This window comes from Frieseomelitta varia, unplaced genomic scaffold, assembly GCF_011392965.1.
Source record: "Frieseomelitta varia isolate USP_RPSP 00005682 unplaced genomic scaffold, Fvar_1.2 scaffold_277, whole genome shotgun sequence".
NCBI classification, from domain to species: Eukaryota; Metazoa; Arthropoda; class Insecta; order Hymenoptera; family Apidae; genus Frieseomelitta; species Frieseomelitta varia.
The window spans coordinates 223622-247268 of NW_025110009.1; the positions used below are offsets into that span (position 1 = coordinate 223622).

At 37.6% G+C, this 23647-nt stretch overlaps 2 protein-coding genes and 2 long non-coding RNA genes across 12 annotated transcripts in view; 2 read left to right on the forward strand and 2 right to left on the reverse strand.

The window, feature by feature from the left end:
• LOC122529040 (proteoglycan 4-like) lies at positions 1 to 19627 on the forward strand. 8 transcript variants are annotated; one of them, XM_043654780.1, is made up of 13 exons: positions 4 to 382; positions 8420 to 8458; positions 9570 to 9803; positions 10307 to 10395; positions 10872 to 11167; positions 14933 to 14971; positions 15653 to 15697; positions 15771 to 16099; positions 16151 to 16559; positions 16851 to 16920; positions 17200 to 17415; positions 17532 to 17766; positions 17866 to 19627. In XM_043654780.1, exons 1-13 carry the CDS (start codon positions 308 to 310, stop codon positions 18046 to 18048), a joined length of 2259 nt encoding a protein of 752 aa, XP_043510715.1. In that variant the 5' UTR covers positions 4 to 307; the 3' UTR covers positions 18049 to 19627. The 8 variants fall into 8 exon arrangements, with proteins under 8 accessions (XP_043510716.1, XP_043510712.1, XP_043510717.1 ...); XM_043654775.1 differs by having other exon boundaries at positions 3 to 382; positions 15771 to 16559; XM_043654776.1 differs by having other exon boundaries at positions 3 to 382; positions 15774 to 16559.
• On the forward strand, positions 1261 to 3285 carry LOC122529061. Its single transcript, XR_006306731.1, has 2 exons — positions 1261 to 2507; positions 2596 to 3285. It is a non-coding gene; the product is annotated as an uncharacterized LOC122529061 (long non-coding RNA).
• On the reverse strand, positions 4500 to 6367 carry LOC122529065. Its single transcript, XR_006306735.1, has 2 exons — positions 6139 to 6367; positions 4500 to 5662 (listed from the first exon to the last, which is right to left on the reverse strand). It is a non-coding gene; the product is annotated as an uncharacterized LOC122529065 (long non-coding RNA).
• LOC122529050 (transmembrane protein 192) overlaps positions 12431 to 23647 on the reverse strand; it is a 22736-nt gene continuing 11519 nt past the window's right edge. For both annotated transcript variants that reach the window (XR_006306729.1, XR_006306730.1), the window contains one exon: positions 12431 to 12660. The gene's annotated coding sequence lies outside the window, so the exon portion shown is untranslated. The remainder of the gene's footprint in view (positions 12661 to 23647) is intronic.

Below are 23647 nucleotides of genomic sequence, written 5' to 3' on the forward strand. Positions count from 1 at the left end.
CTCTATACTGAACGGATGAAAAAGACGGAGCAAAGTGGGGTGGAACCGATGGTAGCAGAAGCCGAAGAGAAGTCTCGTCCAACGAGTAGAATCGTACGAACCTTCATCGTGGCCGCAGCAGCGGATCCTTACACTCTGGTGCGCACGTTAACAGCACGTTCACGATAAGACAGCCAGCCGATTACGTTGCGGCAAATTCGTTTGTTAAACGAGAGTTCCAACGAGAGGCATACGTAGCACCGACGACGAACGAGCCGAATTTTTAACCGAAAAGGAACAGAAAAACGAACTGAAAGAGGGAACAAAAATGGTTTACGAGAGCGACTTCTACACAACTCGACGACCCTACTCACGGCCTCTCGTTTCGTCCTACAGCGTCACGGTCAGTATATGTATATGGGATTGCTGAAAGAGCGGGATGAAGTATGTCTTAATAATGTTTTGCTGGATGGCACTAACGTCGAATAAGAGCGTCGAGTGTAACACGGAAACACTTTTTTTTTAACCGAGCCACCCTTGTTCGGACTTTGCACGATCCGGAGTCGACGTTTCGCTTTCCTGGTAAATTTCTGTCTTGAAAAGTGATGGCCGAAAAAGAAAGTTTAGAAGAAAATTGATGAAGGAAACGAACGTATAATATAACTGTACGTTCTAAAATAAGCGAATGTTTCATACAAAAGAAAATGTTCGATAGAAATTTTATTTATACACGTGTGAATATGGAAAATATAATTTTAAACTTTCTTTTTCTATCCGCCATTATCTAGCGTGGTATTTTATCTCAATTATACGGTTAATTTGTACTTTATCAAATTGCGTTTTATCTCATTTACGATTTGAAAATAATATCAACAATAAAATAAACTGAGTATTAAGTAGCGAAACGTCGGCTCCCCGACGATCGAAACAACGACACTCCTTGATTACCTCGTTCGTTAACGAAATCGATCAACGACAGGTACGATAATCGCGCTAAGCAAATCGTTATCGCTGTCGCCGGATCGAATTCGATGCATTTCGAAGTCTCTACTTCCACACTGTATTCCGATCACTGTTACTACCATTGTTGCTACCATTGTTGTCATTGTTGTTGCCGTTTAAGCAATCTTTCGAACCTCGAAACATGCACTCGGTGTCTCCACACAAGTCGAACAAATAATCGCGTAAAACGAATCAATTACACGATCTGTCAGCGATCTTATCTGTTGGTACAACCTGTATACATCCAATTAACGTGCAAACTTGACAATACGAATCAAGTGCGCATCGAGTAATATCAGTTGGAGAGAGTTAAACGTGTAACTGCACGGCAATAACTTCCAGTTTACGGAATTCATTTGTACCATGCAGCGTATAAGCTCTGGCACGAGTTACCCGATTTTTACTGACGAAGAAAGGAAAAAGGTACTTCTTGAATGATTTGTTTTCAAGGAGCACCCACGTTGTGCTCAGTTTGTTTCAGTCTGTTTTGTATGTTATATGTTACACCCTAAAGTAACCAGGGTTTTATCGGTTCTATGTATTTATTTATTGTTTCATGTGCCTGTTTGTGTCAATTCTTGTCAATGTTGTCTTGTAAATCTAGATGAGAAACATGTATCTTTTGATTTGAAACTTATTTATCGAAGAAACGAATAATCACAGGTTAATAGTCACAACTTTTACTATCAGATAGCTACTAATCCGAAATACGACAGAGACAAATAATAAACAATCAGTCTTAATTATATATTATAGTTATCATTGATAGATACTTAGATGGAGATTGATAGATTACAATGGTTAGTTTTGTTTTGAAGTGAAAAACTGAAAGTTTATATAAGTATATTTAGCGAGCAGAGAAATGAGAGAGAAGCCTAGCTTGAAATTGATAATTACTACGAGAGCTATTTTTGTCTTGAAGTGAAAAATTGATACGAGCTATTTCTGAGCAGGGGGAATTAGAGAGGCGTTTAGATCGAGGCTGATAATTACCAAATTTTACCAGTTATTTCTATCTCGAAATGAAAAATTGGAAATTGATATAAGCGATTTGCGAGCAGGGAAATTAGAGAAAAGCCTATTCATAGCGGCGCAGCCATTTTCCGGGACTCCGTCGCGTTAAACTTAGATGCCGTACGACCCGGCAAATTTTGGATCCGTGAACAGGAAAACGTATTTGGACCGGCGTGTCTCCTATATAGCAGAAACCAATCTATACTTGAGTATACTTGAAAATATCGTTGAATAAATTGCAACCTTGACTGAATAAGTGAGAGAACCCGATGTTAAACGAGAGAAATCACTTGTCGAGGAAAATTAGTGAAATTTTCCGCGACAGCGTGTAGCGATTGAGTGTCTACTTCGACAGTTTGGATCATTGGACCGATCCATTGTTGATCATGCATCAATGGTACCGTTAAAAGCTGACCTAAATAACTTCGCTCCTCGGTAATTCTAACTATGTTCGAGAGATCTTCACCGAGGCCTTTAACTCGAGCATCTCGAACGATTTCAATGACAAAGAGGTTGGTAAAACGACACAGCCGACTGAAGAAACATGTTTCGGTGGTTGAAGATGTTATTGAGGATACTTTTCGTCTTTCTTCGTTTCAGTAGAGGGGATCTGTGAGCATCGGTGTTGCGTTACTCTGCCCTAATTTAGACTCACCACGTACCAGCCACGTTCGCTCCCACCACGAAACATAAAATTCGTCACGGAAATTCATACGTGATTTCTGCTGCTGACCATATTTACCCTGCAATCTCTGCTATTCACGACAGTTCGTTCTTTCTCACTGTTTCGTGAATATTGTCCGAAACATTTCGGAATCGGTACTGTTGCTTACGTTAATATCGAATGTCATTCCAGCCTAATAAAGTAGAAGGAGAAAGAGAAAATCCACTGTTTTTGTGTCATAATCGATCCTCAATAATGTATTAATATATATATTCTCGTAAGAAAAGAAACAATTAGATGCGCGTGTCTCTTGCGACGCTTTTCTAATAAATTGAAAAAGGAAAAACGAGGAGAAATAATTCCTACGGAAACTCGCGAAACAAACGATTGCACAAGAATGTCAAGGAGAAAATCCATGCATCACCAATGTATTTGTAGAGATGATACAAAAAGAGGTTGTGTCGTAAAAATCTCGATCAGCGATTCGGAATGTGCGGAGGCGAACACGAGGGCGCGGGTGTTGCGTTCCTTGTATACCATTCCCACTGCTTTTGATCTATTTTCGCGCGAAGATATAAAACGCGTATTGTGGCAGAAAATAAACTCGCGTCAAGCATCATTGCGACGAAGAGAAAGAAGATAATGTTTCGCACTTTCTTTGTATACTCATCATCGTAATTTGTGATGACAGATGCACAAATCTTTAAACAGCCAAAAAAAAGAAAAAAAAATCATGCTCTTGTACTAGTGTAACGTATCAGCGATCGATACACATAGCATAGCTATCGATCGACCGCAATACGGAAGAATGGTGTGGAAGTGAAGATATCGAATGGAGCGAAGTTTTTGATCGATGCTCGACGACGAAAGCGGGAAAAAAAGAACGATCTCGGATAGGAAAGAGGAAAAGATCGCGAACCTGATGACATTTGCAGAAGCAGGACTACTTCCCGTGGGAAAAAGTGCCGTTTGTTCCACGACCATCCTTGGTACCGGATCCGTTCACCGTTTGGGGACGCAAGAAACAAGATCCGAAGAAGGAATTTTATCAGTATGTTACCTTGAAGGACAAGGAGGGTGTTGTGCGTGGCAAAAATCCCGCGAAAGAGGACCATGCTCGACAGCTAGTGGATGGAGGCGCAGTGTCGAAGGTTAACCTGGATGCTGCTACTGAATTGGCGACCAAGGGTCACGTTTTCGAAAAAGGAGTGCTTTCCAGACCAGCGACTACCAAAAGACACGTTATGTCTCCTACTCATAGTGGTCACGCCAAAATATTGATGGCACTGCAAACGCCTTCTTGGTACCGATTTTAACAACGGCTCCTGAAACAATCGATTGAGAACAATAATATCATAAAAAGATAATTTACGAACTTGACATGACTGACATATGTTTGAATATTTTCAATATCAACTTAAGCCTGATCAGATAATTGTAGTAATAGAGCTTGTCGGACAATTGCGCGTAGAAATATGTCTGCATACAATCTACAGATGGTTTTTTTACTTTAATGGGAAGCAAAATACAAATTGAGCCGTTTACAGAACAAAGTGATTACAGAACTTTGATACTTAAAATAAATTTCCTTAATCAAGCTTGATGTTATTAAATGAGAAAAATTTTTTTTGATCGTAGATGAACAAATTATTTATTTTGGAGACCAATGTGATTATTTCAGGGATTTGCGACATGTGTTTTTAGTATGACGTTAGATAAAAGCTACGCCTGTGAAAATACATCCTATAAAGTTTATTTGAGTCTAAATTTTAAAAGACATCTTTAAAAAGAATGCATATACTATTTTGTCAATTTCTCTACTTTTCGTTTGGTGACTCGAATTTTTCTCTTCTATTGCAAATTCGTTCGTGAATAACGTATAAGGATTATGTGTAGACATATGTTTGTCAGCGTTGTACTAAATTTTATTACTACAATTAATTCAGTGGTGAATAGTAAGACAATTGATTTTCGTTGGTTTAGAAACCTTTTTACCCTTCAAATAAAAATACGTATTACATATTATATTTACCGATTTATCAAGGTATTTTATCTCGGCATTCCCTCAGAGTGACATTCTCAAGAAAAATTCGAATTTTATAATAATAACTGTAGTACTCAGTATTCATTTCATTCATCTTATGATAAACTTAATATTTTTGTTATTTTTTTTTTTTTTTTTAACAAACACGAATACAGATACATATAGACGCACATCTTATTTTCTTCTTTAATAGTTGCTTTATACGTATATCATTCGTTTACTTTCCGTTTCCTTTGTACGCACATCAACAAATAAAGTGCTTTGGTTCCGAAAAGCATGTTTACTGGATTCATTCCCAAGATACGTTTATTTAAACGGATTGGGGAATTTGAGTTGAACGATATCCTGTTCTATAATAATCACGCCCGAACCGTTTATGAAAAAGAAAATATCTCTCAAGTATTCTTAGCTTAACAGTATTATCGACGCTTGTATCACGAACATATCAGTAATTTATGTAGATGGGAGAGGGAATAAAAAATTTTGAATTAAACTGAATGATTAATGTGGTTGAGTAAAGTGAAAAGAGACTGCATACGAAAGCACAATTTTTATAGCTTGAACACTAACTTCGAAATGAGACACCGAGATGCACTTGTGCATACATATGAGCGAGGAACACGAACATAACGTTCACACTATTACGTTACGTTATCCATGTGTTTCTTGGCAAAGGCTAATTCAGTTGCTCAACGTTGCACTCTAGAGTGTCCTGAATATCTCGGCAAGGAGACATTATTAATGCATACGTGTACCGCTCTACGTTTATAATTGGCCCGCACGTTGTGTGTCTACAGATAGATTGATATATTATCGCGGGACATCTTATAGCGATCCTTTTACTATCTTCTTCCGCATCGTAACACGCGCGATTATCTTATAGATTCACGCTAACCCAAACTTAACATCCCTCAAATTTAATATTCTCCAAAAAGTACGTCCATCGCTTCGTCTGAATTCTAAAAAAGAGTAACATTGGCAACGATCATTAATCGTGTCTCGAAAAAGATGTCTTAATCGGTAGTTCAACGAAAACGTTAAGAGACGAGACGAATCGGTTGTATTTTTTGTTATCTCGTTGCTATTGTTCCGTGACACACGACATATCCTTATCCTCAGTACATGTTATTCCGAAACGGAGAACAGAGCCGATCAACACAGTCACATAAAATGAAATGTCAGAACGAATATATAAAAGTTCGATTCGAGGTTCGGCCGATTCATCAACCAATCGAAACAAAATAAATATTTAAAGACAGATTCATTTTCTCGCGAAGTTGTGCAATGTTTGAAATTCGAAAGTCCAATGATCGCTCTAAGAAAAGATCGTGAAAGATCGCTTGATTCAATTTTTATTGCCTCGTCACGATTGTGTCATACGTTTCAAACAAATAAGCGCGCAGAGAGAAGAGTATATATATTTTTTTCCACGCACCTCTCGAAAGAGTTCCGACGAAGAAATAAAGTTCTGTTCTCCGGAAATGCCTGTTCTCCACGTTGTTGACCTTATGTAACCCGAATCTGTAGACGCCTCGGCATTATGTGGTCCGTGACTATCCGGAAGTCGGGGTGAGGGCTGCTCAAGAGCAATACAGCTATGCCTACACCAACACCAGCTCGTCGAGTTCCTCCTCCGCTACAGATCCGTACAGCCGCCGTCCGCAGAGGACTAGCCACACTGAAGAGAGCGTCGTCAAGAGGGAGAGCGGACCGTACGGATCGTATTCGACCGAGAGGTCGTATAGGACATCGACCGGCGGCGGTCCCGGAGGCTATCGTTCCTCTTACGAGTCCCACACTTCCGGTCGTTTACCTGGCGGTACCACTTACCGCCATTTCTCCTATCGCGTCTAAAATCCCGACCGAACGGCCATCGGATAGTTTCGTTTCACCAATTCTAATTAGAGAACGAACTTAATCCTCAAGCGGTATCATGAGGCCACAGAAGATTACTACAGCAATTCGTATCACATTGTAAAAATAATAAGAAAATGATACAACTGGCTCTTTTCTCATAGCGACGCAATGGAAAACTAAATCTTGTACAAGTTAGAATAAAATTGGCTCACAAATTGGCGACGACTATTTTTTTGATTATATTGTTAAAAATTGAGACTGAATCTGAAAATGTATATAGGAGATATAAAATATTTATTGTGTAGCCATCTTAAGCATATTACAAGTGTCAAAGATGCTTGAATATTGAGGTTTACAGATATAACGAGCTGTGACTGTTCAAGTGACTTTTGCGAAATATTAAATATTTCGTAACTTCTGTGTACATTTTCAGAATTGTTAAAAATTTTAATCATAACAGTTCGCTGTCACGACAGTATATTTCGTATATATTTTTATAAAAGATATCGACAAATCTACGAACACTTTCGCGAGTTCTTATAAAAAAATATTATTTTCAACACTGATCTTCTTTGCGTTTGAAACGCTTCCACCATTTAAAAGAGATCCAGATGTATTTCATTTTATTCTCTCTGACAGAAATTGAAATAAATTAAAATCAAATCAAATCAAATTGAAAATTCCAAAATCAAGTGACATAATGTCTTACGGCTTCGAATGTCCAATGATATCAGTGAGGGATTAAAGTTCAGTTTTGAGTTACATTTTGACATATAGATTGATTCTGGTGAAACGAAAGAACCGTCTTCCTATGTTTTTGATTATCTACACGAATCTACTCGAAACTAACACGATTCGAACTGAGTGATTCGATAGGAAGATGGGGTTCAGGGTTTTTCTTTACTTACGATATTTGTAACACGTTACTCACATATTATTGAGAAAACTTTGTAGTTGCATTTAGATGTCCTAAAATCTAGTCATGCTAATCGTTAAATCAATGGTTAAACTGAATATGTTGAAAACTTTTGGTTTTGTAAATTGTTTTCTCGAATCGAGTAACAAAAATTCGACAGAATTTTCGTCAAAATTTGGTTTCACTTGTCTAGCAGTAATCTTTATACTCTATTAACTTTCATCCGACGTGTAGAATTTGTCTTGTAATTGTACGTGTGGGAGTGTTTTTTTTTTCTTTTGCTTTCGCAACAGTGCGTCAACAGTTTTGTATCCGTGCAAGCACAGTTCCGTTTTTTCTAGCGTGTGCAATGGTTAGTGTGAATTAATGAAAGCGAGTTTCATATCTTTGCAGTTGAATGAAATTACGGAGTCAGTGTATGAACTACAATATATGTATTCGAACATAATGCGAGTATAATGTTCACGTTTGTGTACCAAACCGTACCTAACCGTGACTAACATCTAAACCCACCTCAATAGACACACAACGCGACAATCGGCCAAATTACTTGTTCGCGAAATGATCGGAAATTGTAACTTCACGTTCTCTCGTGCTAAAAGGTACACTTTTCCTTGCTTTCTTCTTACGTATCGTTTTTTATCGAGAGTATCGATTCGACGCCGATGATTACCATTTGACAACACGCACGTGTGTAAACAAGGAAATAATGGAATAAATAAAGAGAAAGATAAAAAAAAAGAAAGAGTGCCGAAAAGGATACTATACTGGCGAACATTACTAACTGGGTGTTGTTCTTCTTTCTATTTATTCTGCTTCCTACGTGACTCCTCCGTCCCTCGCCGCTGCTGGATTACGCCCAATATCGTCGAAAAAACCAATTAAACGAAACATACAAAACGTACAAACGTCTCTGTAAATACAACCGAAACGGGAACCGCAGGACCGGCCGATAGTCTTACCGATCTCCACGATTCTTCAGGTAAGTAGCATGGTGTTCACGCTTATCGGACAAGACTACTAAGCTCGTTTGCGAGATGTTCACACACGGCACGGTGTGAAATGCGAATGCGCAATGCGACAAGTGCGATCGTGTAACTTAACAGTTCACCTGGCTATAATTTTCCCAACGAGAAAGAATGCTCTTCATTTTCTCGATCGCTTCAAATCACCCGGATTTCTTCTTATTGCTATATGTGCACATCAGTACGACGCTTTTCTGCTTATTCCATCCGCATTTTTGAATCATACGTCGATTGTTAAAATTTGACCGAATGGTCCTCTTCGACTGATCAAACTCATCTACCGCTACTCATCTTCGTAATCATGGAGGAGATCTATAGAAATATATGTATCACGTTACTCGATTCTCATCACAAGCGAATATTGGCAACTGGAAAATTAAAAAAAAAAATTGGAAGTTTGAATAAACGTAATTAATAACAATTTTTGTTCCTGCTGGAAAATGATGTAATATAAGATGTAAAAAAGAAGTCTATATTATGTGGTGAAAAATTTTCAAAAAAGAGTTTGTAATCGCTGGAAGGCGGAAGATGTATTTTCCCGTTTACAACGTAATGCAAAACCACCCTTATGTGAATATCTATTTTTCGAATATGCATGAAAAATGGGATATACGAAATACATATATGAAGGGTGGCATTTTCACTACTGTTTAAATTGTTACGTCGTTACGTGGACTACGACTTGCGCAAAGTTTCAAATGTTCTTGAGCCTTCCAGTTGCCGAACTTCCCTTGTTAGTGCAGTCATGCGCAAGGTAAACGCTTTGCTGCCTCTAGACGTCGTTGCTGCACGTCCGAGATCACGATGACTGTGTCTAATCGATTGCCTAGCGTGCCGCTGCTAATCGCTCGAACGAGTTAGAACGAATGGGAATGAATGATAAAAAGAATAGAGGAGAAAGAAGTGCAGGGAAGAGAGGGAGAGAGAAAGAAGAAGGCGGTACGGTTGAAAAAAACGCTTGCACGAGCCTGAGGAGAGTGCGCTTGTCACAGAAGCTAATTATCGCTGATGCCGCTGGGAACGTAACAATTAGCCGACAAATTAGTAAAGCAGAGTTCGTGCCTCTAGTTGAGAAGCATTCCTCGCATGCCATACGTGGCTCATAAACGGCTCGTGACTGTAATCCACTTGCCGTACCATACCGTGTACCATGGCGGCAGTGTACCATCGCTGATACCGATAAGAGTTCATGCGCGCGTACGTCCCAGCGTCCTTGCAGCTGAGATCAACAGGATACGCAACCTGACGAGACCGTCGACCGAATCCTACACGGAAAAGTATCTACAATCCAAGGATCACATCGTAAGTTTGCCACGTATCTCATCGTGATATCTGTTCAACGGAACACACAGAGCAACTCATCATTTGTGGCCATTAAAAGCATGAGTGTCATCATCCATGTCATCGACACGTTGCCATCATCATCGATCATTTCTCGTCTTCGACACGCAACATCAGGCATCCTCGTCTGGCGGAATCGCGTCGTCTTTTTTGTGGATACGTATCTCGGGAGATCTTTCACGTTCACGATCAAGAGTTGTCGCACTTGACTCTGGGAGCATCGTTAATTCTTCGAACACTGTGCGAATTCCTTTGTGTTTGAAGAACTACGCTATGCTTGTAACACGTGTAACTCACAGTCTCGTGTCGCATTCTTTGTCGCGTCTCTTCATTTCAGAGTTTAATCAGCTAGCTGGATTAATCAAAACGATGAACAGATTGTAGTAGATAAATGAATTATACCGTTCTCGTATGAGAGACGGCCCTCCGTTTCGACGTTATATTTTACGTGTCTCTCTTCGCAGTACTTCGACGACGAGGCGAGGGAAATACGTGCGAGAGTGGATTCCCTACTTCGACGAGTTCACGTCTTCATTCCACGAGCCGTAGCAAGGTATTTAAAAGGTGGAATTTCCTGTAAGCATCAGGCGTAAACGTCACGAGATTTTCTATCTATACAACAAATACAATTATTGAAAATTACGTGTAAAGGAAGTAGAAGATAATGATTTCTTCGTTGTATTGGTATAAATATGTCTGACGTCCGTTTGACGCTTACAGGGAATCCCACCTTCACGCATATAACGATTATTTGTTATATGGTTAGAACGAGAACGAAAACAATAAAGGACGATACTAAATATTTTTTAATCCTTTGAGTGTTTTGTTCGTATTGGAGATTGAAAAAAGTTTAATTTGTTTAAAGAATATATTCTTAATTTGTTGTATGTTCCACGTCCGATGTTAAACTCTTAAATTATTGGCGATTTTAGCGAGCACTCAAAGGGTTACGCGATCGAATTACGTATCGATCGACACGCGAAAATGCATCGTCTGACGGCATGATAATAAGAATCGTTTAATTTTTAGCGACTTCGCGGAAGAGATAGTGCCAGAACGTATGCGCAGCGGGGATTACGTTCGTCGATTGATCTCCGGGAAGCAGAACGCAAAGAAAGACACATCGATAGAGCCGATTTCCTGGTACGAAGTGCCCGATCGAGGTAACTTCGGCAATCTGGCTTGCGTTAAGTATGTTGCCGGCAAGCCGCAGTCGGTCAGGAAACCCTACTTCAAAGTTGCCGATTTACGTCCCTCGGACATCAAAAACGATGTCAATTTTCTGAGTTACTACAGCAAGAATCGCGAAGCGGCGGCTAACGCCTGTGAGTAATTTACTCGGTGGTTATATCGACGCGACTGTTACATGTACAATAAAACGTCAACTACGAACACGATAACTGACAATGAGACACAGACGACTCGAAAATACATCATTTTTCCTTTGCCGATTGAGACATTATCGTACATAAATACTTGAGATAGCTCTGGATTATTGCAGATATATAAAAATACAATTCAAACGAGTGCTTTTAATTTGATAACATACGATTAATGGAACAGCTACTAATACCAATCAGTATAAATAAAACAACAATAATTGAAGGCGACTGTAGATAAATTTTGCAGACATCTTAATTGATATTGAAATATTTGAATTGAAACATGTGTCTTCAGTCAGTTTCGACAAAATTTATATAAATTGTTGATGAAGCGTTAGCTATTTATTAGAAATGAATATGGAACTTCAGTGATACAGATATATCCTTCAGAGCAGTTGACCTTGATGTCAATTAGAAAATATAGTGGAAGAACATTTTATTAACTTTTATCAATATCAATCATTCGATAGAATCGCACTAGGTGTTCAACTATTTATGTACGATATTGTACATGTGACGGTACGAACGAATGATTTTTTACTGTATTCGAACACGAAATATGAAGGAATAATAGGAATAGCGAGGAAGGTTTGATGTATGAATAACACGAATAATTCCCCCAAAATATATACTATTAATTGAGCTCCTCAGAAGCCAAACTTATCAACTCCATCTTGTTTTGAATTTCATTAATTAGACATATAATTAATATTCAGCAAAAAATAGGATTTATATAATATAGATAGTTGTGGATTTAAAGGTAAATTTTAACAAATTTGTAATTGTCATTTTTCTTTGCATTTCAATCTATAGGATTGATCAACGTGAGTATCTCGCGATACTATACGATGTCGATGGAACGAAATTAGAAATTAGAATGTTCGATGTTACTCAACATTGGCATTCCTCGCATCGCTGTCATCAAAATATATATCACGAAGGAAATTTTGGAAAATAAAAGCGGCCATATGACGCCGCTGTGTGCACCTTTTTTTTTTAGTTTTTTCTTCCCCGCTCGGTTTTCTACTTTTTCTTCTCTTTTTTGAATGGATTGCCATTGATCCGCCCTATCTGACTGAATTTTTGCTGTGCTGTGTTATTCTTTATATTTTAGTGTACTTTTCCTCGTTCGTCACGTAGTATCCTCTTTATCATTTTTTTTTCCTTGTATTTTGTTCGTTGCTATACTTTTTTTCTGTTATATATTGTGTCTAATGAAATATGTATGTACCGACGAAGGTGTGAGACAGAACGTCGTTTTTTTCCCCTTTTTGCTCTTTTGTGTCAAACTTTTTCTTTTCTTTCTTTGTTCATACTCGACTAAGTATATAGACGCGTATCGTTAATTGCGCGCGTGATCGATTCGCGAATTCGCGCGTACACTAACGGAATAAAACGGCAATCACGACGATCACGACACGGCTTGAAACTGGAAACTGAAAACGAAAGCAAGATCTTACACACGAAGGCAAACTCCAGTGTCAGAACCAGATGACTGGGACGCGTACACGCGGGTAAAAATGCCAGAGAGAAGAACCAGTTCGGGTTTTTTTCAACGTTTCAGGCAAAGGATGGAGGGATCGGGTTCCAGAGCTATACGAAGATCCAACGAAAAACAAAAAGGAGGAGGAGGAGAAAGAAAACGAGACACCCGCCGAGGAGTGACTACGTTCGCGTTAAAATATCGTTTCAATTTCTAAATTTACGAAAGTACAGCCCTTTCATTTGGAAACAGATTAGAGAAGGATTCCAGACTTCTATATAGAGATGGTTCATAGCACGTTGTTCGTTCTAAAGATCCTTATTGCACGTAGAAACATGTTGTGATACGTGTCGACACTTAGGTTTCATAGAATCTACATTAGCTTCAGTTTATCTTCACATTATTGTGATTCTCGCAATCAGTCAGAAACGTAATATCAATGTTCAAAATTAGGCTTCAAAATATCGGATTATTTTTCAATTTTAGAGTTATTATCAATAACTAGGAAATGTGTTAATTACGAAAAATAAAAAACCCGAGAGATAGATTTTCGATAGTCCTTGGCTATTGAATTAGGAATTAATGAATCAATTAGAGTTTTCAACTTGTGACTTTATTAACTCAGTGTGATTTTATTATTTATTGTTACTGAGTATTTGCTGTAAGAGAAGTAGAATTATTATACGCAACGAGTAGTTACAAGAAATATTGCAAGAGAAAATTCTCCATTTGGATCTTTAAAAATTATTCATCTCATATTATGAAAAAAAAAAATTGAAAGAAAAAGAAGTAAAAGAAGGAAAAGGGTAGCAAGAGTATATATGGAAATGATACATAATGTGATAAGAGCAAATACAAACTATTAATGTGTATGTATATAGTATTTTATACTTATACAATGGATAGTTAGTTAATAATATAACATAATATAATAATTTTAGTCGAATCACCGATACAGAACTATATACATATATTGCAGCATGAAACCTAAATGTCTATGCATGTATAGCAATATGTTTTAAAGCGTACAGGGGCCTTAAGAATCGATCACGTGTGAAATCTTTATTTTTGAAAGTGTTTTTGCACGAGTGAAAAAGCCGAGAGATCGACAGTTGTAGATTTCATTAAAAAGATAGACATTTGTATCTACTTGATCCGGTCCTTGTGAATGATCGTAATCTCGTAACACGAGCGATCGTCCCTGTCGTCCTATTCCATTGAAAATTTGATCTCTTCGACACAAAGTTTTACGCACGACCCGAGTTAATCTACAATTATATTGGATATTAATGTTCATTTAGTACGTTTAGTACCGTTAAATCTGTCCGAGCTTTGCAAAAAAAAAGTGTCCAAATAAAATGAGCATACCCGATGATTAAAACAGCACCGTCAATTGTTTCCCTTGCACAAAAAATTGGAAAGTAGTAGAAGAACTGGCTAACGAGCGAACGCGTTGCCTCGAGGTAAGACTCCATGCGTGCTTTACCAACATTTCTAATAAATTAGGCCGGCTGACGTTTTGTTTCTGAAGTGAGGCTGAGTGGTTTTTTTCGGGTGTTGAGACGAAACATTAATTTTTCCAATATAGTAACAGCAACGATACTATATAACGGCAGAGAAATGATATCGCGCAGTATCATGCAGCGTTGTACCAAAAAAGGGACAGAAAAGTCTCGTACGAGTTCACCCAATTTGTAACAAAAAACGGCTCGTCCAATTCTCATCGGTGGAAGAAATGCGATTGAGGTTGAAACATGTTAAGTATACCGTGTGTTTTTCATTAATCGACCATCATATTGATCATCGCCACTGTGATCAGTGACAAAACTGAAATCAAACGGGGGCAATAACCCGATTCATCGTTCCTGCGCAAAATCGTGTCACGTCGTTAATATTTCGTCGTAACAGGAAATACTATCGATATCAGAAATAATTTCATCGCCGAATTTTCATTGGTCGCACACCATCGTATATTAATTTGCTTTATCTTTGTGAAGCTTTCTATGGGGTAGAAACTTTCTATTCTTGTGGGTAGAATATGGCGAATTAACAAATGGCATTTTCCCGTTGTAACAATTCCCGAGAGTACGCCTCTGGCTTTAGTCGCAAGCTTTGTTTCAAGTTTATTTCAGTCTACGTTCGTATTTATTTCAGATATAGAAATATAGCCTCGCAGGAAATCTTTATCGTTAATTGAATTATTTATGTTTCGTATTATTCTGTAGCGCAAGATATGCCGATGACGGAAAGAGAATTACGCAAGGGTCAGTAATAATTTCTCGCTAATTTTCGTTGACACATTCGCGACCAACGGATTTTAAAAATATTGTCTCCAATAGCCGATATTTTTTCATTTAGTGATTAACTGTCAAGAATTATTTAGATCACATACAGTTTTTAACGTTGTATGTTTTCAATAAAATTGAAGTATTTGAACGAAATTCAATTATAAATTTTATTACACGTTATATATATACATATTAATAATTTATATATTACTGTACGTGGTATATAAATTATTATTTCAGAAACTGTGTAAATATTATCTAAAAATAAAAACATGTATGTACAATTGTACATTTTTTCCTTTTTTCGTTAATTTGTTTTTCTCTCTAAGCAATGATGCAGACAAATGTGTCCGATATGTTACTGTATGCATCAGTATTTTATACGTTAACGGCTTTTAGCATAGTCATTTTTTATATTGTACAATGTTTTAGAGATCTTATTCTATAACTGACTTTATCGATAGAATGACTTTTTCGGTTACAATCCAAGAACTGAGTAGTAACGTAGGTCTCAATCAATGACGCAGATGTTGCGTCTTTGGCTACTAATTGTAGGGATATTAAATGTGGTTGTGTCATCAGTCTCGAATGTGTTAACAATTAAAGTCGCATATGTTATCCCATATGCTCTTGTTCACGTTGTTTGACAAATTTTAGCGCGAGCATTGCAACCTGATTTGGACGAGTCAGCGCTGAGGAAAGGTACGAAATTCTTCTTGAAATGCCCAGTGTTCGTAACAAAACGTGGCGTCGTGATCGTTCGTATCTATTGTAGCAGTTAGAACAGACAAAGAAACGGAATCGAAACCAGAAAATAAACATGGATCAAAGCGGGAAAAAGCGGAAACGAAAGACGAAGCGGTCAAAACGTCTGTGAAAGAGCCAGAGCCGGTAAAAGAGGTTCAAGCTGAACCTGTGAAAGAACCTGAAGTTGTATCAGAAATCACAGCTCAACCTGAACCTGTATCTGTGAAAGAGCCTGAACCGGTGAAAGAACCTGAACCGGTGAAAGAACCTGAACCTGCAAAAGCACCTGAACCAGTAAAAGAACCTAAATCTTTGAAAAGAGCCAAACGTGCGAAAGAACCGGAGCCTGTGAAGGAAGCAGAACCCACAAAAGAACCAGAGCCTGTGAAGGAAGCAGAATCCGCAAAGGAACCAGAGCCTGTGAAGGAAGCAGAATCCGCAAAGGAACCAGAGCCTGTGAAAGAACCAGAAGCTGCGAAACAGGCAGAACCTGTGGAGGTACCGGAACCTGTAAAAGAACCGGAACCAGAAACTGCAAAAGAGGCTGAAGCTGCGAACGAGCCAGAATCTGAGCTCGCGAAGGAAGTAGAAGTCGCGAAGGAACCTGAACCACCTGCGGTAGAATCAGCAAAATCGCTAGAATCGGAAAATCCACCGGAAAGTGTGGAGCAGCCAGTATCAGAAGTGGTTCAAGAACCGGTATCTGGGCTAGAATCCAAACAAGACCCTATACCGGAAACGAATTCAGAACCACAAGCTACAGAAGCTGTAAGTCAGTCGGAAAAAACAGACGAGAAGGAGGCAACGAATGAAAACGGTATGTTGACCTGAAAAAGAAGTTCTCTAAGAACTGATTGATTTAAAATGTCGTGGATAAGCATACCGAACAAGCTGGCGAGTATAAAATACAAGAACATGATTACTGTTGTCTACCAGTTTATTCTATGTTGCATGATATCCGTTTCGTAACGTTAATTCCTTGTTCGGTCTTTGAAAATGTCGTGTGTATCTACCACGCGTGAATTGTTCGAATCGATCTAAGATTAAACGTTTCATTCAAGACTTATTAATCAATGGAACACACTTCGTTAATGAGTAATTATTTCAGTGAAACAAGACAAGGAGGAGGCGATCAAGAGAATAGAGACTTATCTTGTTAAAGCTGCTGAAGAGGCAAGGTGGGTAGTAAAATTGGCACGTGTGAAAATATTATGTAACAAATTGACGATTTAAAATAACAGTATTGACCGCGAATCGTTCGCGAAACGATCATAACATTGAACTCGGCTAGGTAACCTAGTAATCGATTTGTAACTATACGCGCGCCAAAATTTCTCAAACTCTTGTTCAATCGTTTTCAAAGCTATAGGACACAAGCATCTCATACTCACGCACTGACACAATATAATGGAGCATCGAGAACATTTCATTCGTTTCATATCGATGATTTGTTTTAGGAGTGAGGAGGAAAAGAGACAAGCAGCGGAAGAGGAAAGAGTGAGACTCGAAGTCGACGAGCTAAAGGCATGGGAAGCACTGAAAATAGCACAGGAACGTGTAGCTCATCTCGATGAAATTGTCGAGCAAGAGCAAGCTGAAGCTCAAAGGCAAGCTGAGGAGAAGAAACTGGAAGCTGAACGATTAGAAACTGAAAGAATACTGGAAGAAGAAAGGTAACGTGTGGATCAGGCCTATAAGCCTGAGAAGCTCAAGCCTCTGAGAAGAAAACACATGTTCCTGAGTTGAATTGAATACCCACGATGTAAAATATATAATTTTGTGTATTTAGGAAAATAGCAGAAGCAAAAACAACGGCTTTGTTGAAACAACAGGAGCAAGCCATCATAGAGGAGAAGATTCGTCAACAGGAAGAAAAAGAAGAGAGATTAGCGAATGTTACGTTTGACGACGCAGACGAAGTGAAAGACATCGATCATTCTTGCGACGATGTGGTTACATGCGATCTCACTGATCAGGAAAGGGAAGAAAGGCCTTATGATCCAATTACAGACGATGATACAAGGGTAAATATCAGCCTCATCAAATATTGCAATGAATAATGCATGATATTAATATTAATGTAACGTTAATATAATATAACTTTATTTTATTTTTTCACAAAGATCGAGGAGGAAGCGCATGAAGAAGAACACTTCGAGTTGTCGGAGGATCCTTTCGTCGAGGAACCAGATGGAGCAGAAAGTAGACCCGTAACTGGTGGGAACGCGATCGAAGAATCGCCAAAAATCGAAGAGGTAACGTCTGGCGGCGAAGAGTGTTTCGAATGGGGTGACGAAAACGCTTAGAAGTTCCTCAAAAATTGCATCACTTACAATCGTTGAATACATACATGCAATCATTATCGCGTTCCGACTATATTATCATCTCATTAAATCGACAAGGATGAACATTCGCCGATTACGAATGTCGTCAAATATCGTTCAGTTGAAATTATTTCAAGTCTTTTCTTTCTTTATCAGCTTCGAACCATTGCGCATCTATTGTTAATGTTGCAAATTTCGTACATACACGTACGATTTGTTGCTATGGAGATAAAACCACTTAATCGAGGGCATCGATTTTTGTTGGTTTGCCGATAGCAAAGATTTTATGGTTAATACGTTGACTACCATAATGGCCATCAATGACGTTTCTGTTTCTACGAACAGTTCAAAATAATTCAAATTTAAATTCTATAGAACGAAAAATACGTAATTTTATTACACATAACATTTTGTAACTTTTTCTAATTCGTAATATTTTCGTCTTATCCGTGTTAAAATATTTTCTAATTTTCTAATTCAATATTCCGTCCTATGAGGCGAAACGTATAAATCTCGCGTGGCAGTCAACGTGTTAAATGTCGTATTAAAATGATCCTCGCAATGAATGACTGCACTTATTTAACATCGCGTCGATTGTTAAGCGATTTTATATTGTTTGCGTAGTTCTATTATAAGCCACGAATAGATCAGGAATAGAACTGTGCAAATCGAGCGCCAAAAATATAAACAAAAAAAAAGAAAAAGATGATTTCTTGTTCGGACGAAGAAATTGCTTAGTTAATGTTCGATTACATAAAGAATATTGTATATATGATTGTATTTATTTTATGTAATTATCACGTCATTATACACTTCTATTTCAACATTTTACTTGATCAGTGAAAGAAACCAGTATCAGAGAATGTTTTATTAGGTCTTACGTAATGTATAAATAATGTACGCTAATTTAGGGAGTCTAGGTTGTTGAGGAAACAAACTGCACTTTATTTTGTGTTATTTCACGTTGTTGAACATGAACGCACTTTATTGATTGCGAGCGGTCGCAACGTGTCTAATGCGAGCTGATTCAGGAAATACCCCAGGTATACTCGTAGACGTTGTGGAAGTAGGCTTATGGTTGAATTTTAAGATGTCTTAACTATTGTCGCAAATGCGCCTAAGTCGGCTCTTAATGCGTCGACAAGACCAACTTTCTTTGTGTCCTTCTCATCAATCACGCGATTAAGAAGATAAATGTTTTTTTTTTTTTTTGGCTTGTACCGTTTGGTAAAGGTCAGTTCCATAAAGTAATTTTCACAATTAGCTATACCAAACCATTAACTTCATGTCGGTTACACTAGAAACAGAAAATCGATGGAATTTTATAATAACTACGTGAAATTAAATATACATATCTGCAATATTTTGAATGATAGTCTTTTTCAGCATGCTTGTAAGAAAAAAAAGGAAAAAAAAATTTACGTATTTATTAATTGCTATGATGTTTCTATACTGAATTTACACTGTACTTTTCATATTTCTAACAGTTCTGTATATATTATATTCACACGATATTTATTTCGATTACACTTCTACAGTAATAAATATTAACATTTGAGTATTTGAGAAGAATATATTATTATCACCTGTATATTTTCCTTTATTAATGGTTCGTTATACTATCGCAGTGCCGATTTGTACCGATCTATGGCTCTATCCTTATCTTCGTCAAAAATTCATCGCTGATATTACTCTTTTAATCGATGATGTTAAAAACATAAGCGTCACAATTATAAGGTCACTTTCGTAGGAAAAACGATCGAGTATACCTCGACCTTGACTAATGTTACGTAACATCGTTGCTATTACAAAGTCTGGGAAAATCGATATTAAAAAAACATCGATGATCGCATATCTACAGATTGTTTTATTATCTTGTACTTTAAGCAGTGATAGTGAATCGTCATCGTTTCTTCAGAAATAATGCTAACAAAGAGTGGAAAATACGATACAATCAGCAAAGATTGTTACATTCGTAGGCACGTCAAATAAAACACGAATAAAACGTCTTTAACATGTAAATGCGTACGTATTAAAAAATATTCGATTATTTGATATTTGATTTTGTCAAGGAAAAACGTTATCTGATTTCTTATACTGTTTTAATTGTAAACAAAAGATATAGTTAATCGGAAAAGTGTACATACATCTATCAAAATTCAAATATTTAAAACAGAAAAGGATTTTTTAGATTTTATGAACCTTGGTCAATTTGTAAATTAAATTGTTTTAATACATATGGAGTAGTGATTATATAGTAGATTTGATAATAAGAAAAATACAAAATTAATGCACGCAAAGATAATATAATGATAAATTAAGAGTAATAAATAAATCAATGTCCGTAAAACGTTAAAAATCCTAGTGTTTTCCTCAAGCGTTTGAAATTTGTACGTAGACTTTCGTGACGAACTATAAATGACCAATGATACTAAATCAAATGTCACGCGATTGATCGTATCGTCGATTGGTTGATTTTCAAAACGAAAAGCCGTAAGCGACAAGGCGAAATCATTTGTAAAAGGCAGGAGGGTCGTAATCAGGAAACCGATGATCGTCCTAAACGTCCGTCGACGGTACGTTGGCCTACCGGTGCTATCATAATTTTCGGAAATGAGCACCGGGATTAGAGAGAATTGACGTCATCATCGTGACAGTAAAAAGAGGGATTCGCGTTCGTTTGGAGAGAACGATATGTGTATAAGTGAATCGTCGTCGACAATGAGACGTCGAGAAAGCGGGATGCTACGTAAGCACAAACATGCCTGTGTGCGTACACACGCGTAAATTTGTGGCCGCAGATTGAACGTGTTGCAACCGTGAGTTGAACAGCTTAGTTCTCAATTGAGAGATGTCAATGGCAAAAGTCTAAAATCTTTTCATGAACTTCCTCTAAATATTGATTACCTTGATATTCCGTCACTCGTTAAAATATTTAGCAATTTCGATCGTTCGGCTACTAAATATGTAAATAATACACCATCCCTCTTCTTCCTTTATCACGCGAACGTCAATCGTAATAAACATTCGAGCGATATTTTTGGAAGTCTTTAAAAGCAACCTATTTGCGTCGTCTCATATCTAACGATAATAATTCTAAGCTAATTATCGACTTAGTACGTTGTTAGTTCATCGATTTGCACCATATAATGTTCCCCTTCGAAGCAAAAAACTTTCGTTAAAATATTCTTTAATCGACAATTTCAATCTTTCGTGAAATGTTCTACCATTTTCAATTAAACATCCTGTATGTTGTTGGAATATGTGCAAAGCTGAAAGATCTTTGTCAATTAGTTTCGTAATACCGCTCACCTTGTCCCGTGCATGGCATTGACAATGAATACTTTGTGTGAATACTTCGATGCAAACGTAAGCAGAAACGGGACCTTAGAAAAGTCGATTTACCGATGGAACCATGTTCTCTCTTGAAATATACAACGACTGTTCCTCCTCGGTGATTCAAGAATTCCCGAATTTTGAACGGAAAATCCAGAAAAAGAAAGTAGTTGAAAAGGTGAGAAATAACACGTATGGATGGTTCATCGGCAATGTAAAATAATACGAAAGATTAAAAAAAATTTCGGCCAAAAAACATCGATATAACATTGTCGTTCAAGTCGAAAAATAAATCAGTGAATCGAATCGATACGAAATGAATGCAACTGCAGCTCAGGTAACTACCAACGAGCGAGATCGTCATTGCTGTCGTCATGATGAATCGATGACAGAGCTACTGCTTTACGTCGACTCGATAATGGCACGATATATGCAAAACTCTAGTCTATTCTAAGCGAAGTTCGTTTCTAATAAATCGAGTGGGGAGACACGAAAGGATCGATAAAAATGGTCAGCGAATTAAGATCGTAAAGGTATTGTTTGTTGTGTTCTACGTTTACGTAAAAGAAAGCTAAAAGATGAAATTCATAGAGCAAAGGTAACTTAGTTGCCCAATGTTCAGGACTGACGTCAGTGCAGAGTTGTCGGCGCCACTGTCCGATGACGTCATTAGGGGTGTACTTGGGGTGGCATGCGGGGGTGGTCGGGCTTCAGAGGCGTAGAATTCAGGAAGCGGCGATAAGAATTTTCCTGATAATCCTGACGGGATAAAATGCTTGGCCCGTACGAATTAAATAGAAGTTATCAACAGCTTAATGGTTACTCGTAAATTTTGTCTGTACTTTTTGTTCAAGCGTACGTAAGAAATAAAAGAGAAACACGTTGCTCCAATCTTAATACAATTGTATCCTTATTTTTTATTTATCGTAATGAATGAAGAGTTCTTTTTTATTTATTGATTATCAATCAATAAAATAAGATTTACTTCAAGTTATATATTGCTTTTTTTTTGGCAGCGTCAACCAAGTCAGTGGATCAAATAAGAGACCAAATGTAACCGTAGAACGATTAAACTTTTAAACATTTCATTTCGCAACATTGCATCTCGATTGATCTAGAATCTAGATGCTACGTATCATAGGTAATAGCAAACAGTTGAAAGAGTATAAATTCATTGTTACGCCATTGGGTTAGGCTGTCAAACACGTGCCACCTCCAACCCTCCAGGCCTCCGCCATTTTGGTATTGAAGTTGGGTCTCTCATCCTCTCTCGTCCATTAATCTCACTTCGTACTACTCCAACCTTCCTCTTACAAGTCTACGTTATTTTACCGATTCTTTAGCGCGAAACCAGTGGCGTAAATACTGACTGATATAAAAAACAATCGTAAAAGCGAAAAATAAATGGTAAACAAATACAAGAAAGCTATACACTTGTTTTCACATTCCATTTTTTAGAGTGTCTACCGAGAAGATATTTTTATGGGCAACCATTTGGCAAGCGAGAGCCAAGCATATTCGAAACTCATCGTAAATCTGACGAAATGCATGGAGGAAGAAAAAATTGAAATGTTCTTTCGCCCTTCTTTTCGCCCGGAGATAGCTTATTAAACGAAGTTGATGATTTACGAATTATACAATTTACTCTAAGAGGAATGTCAAAAAGAAAAAAAAAAAAGAAAAAGAAAAAAGAAACGAGTGCCATTGAATTTTTAGCGTTTAAGATGAAAGCTTGAAAAGGCATGCGGAAGAAAGTCTGAATGAAACTAGTCGAGTCGTTGATATAACTTTGGATAACTTTCACTTTATAACAATCTCCGTTTATACTCGAAATTATTCTAACATTCGGAAAAGAATACTCTACACAATGCTATACACGTGTACGTCAGTATGCAAGCATCACGTGATTATTTAAACCTATTTATAGTACATGATACGGTCAAATAGGAACTGGTAAAATTCCGTCAATCGCGAGCAAGAACTTTTTTTCGAGCCGATGACAGCGTACTTATTTAAAAAAGTCCATTTGTTTACTAGATAGGCAGCGAAAATTGAGGAAGGCTTTCAGAAATGCGAGCACGTTGTAACTGAAAAATAAATGCCTTCGCGAACGTTATGGAGGGAATCGAGTGAAATTTCCTGCTTTGAAATACATACAGACACATAGTTCATAGAGTGTTGCGCGAAGCAAACGATACAATTGGGCAAATGAAAGTAGGTGACTGCGAACAATAAGCCACGATGA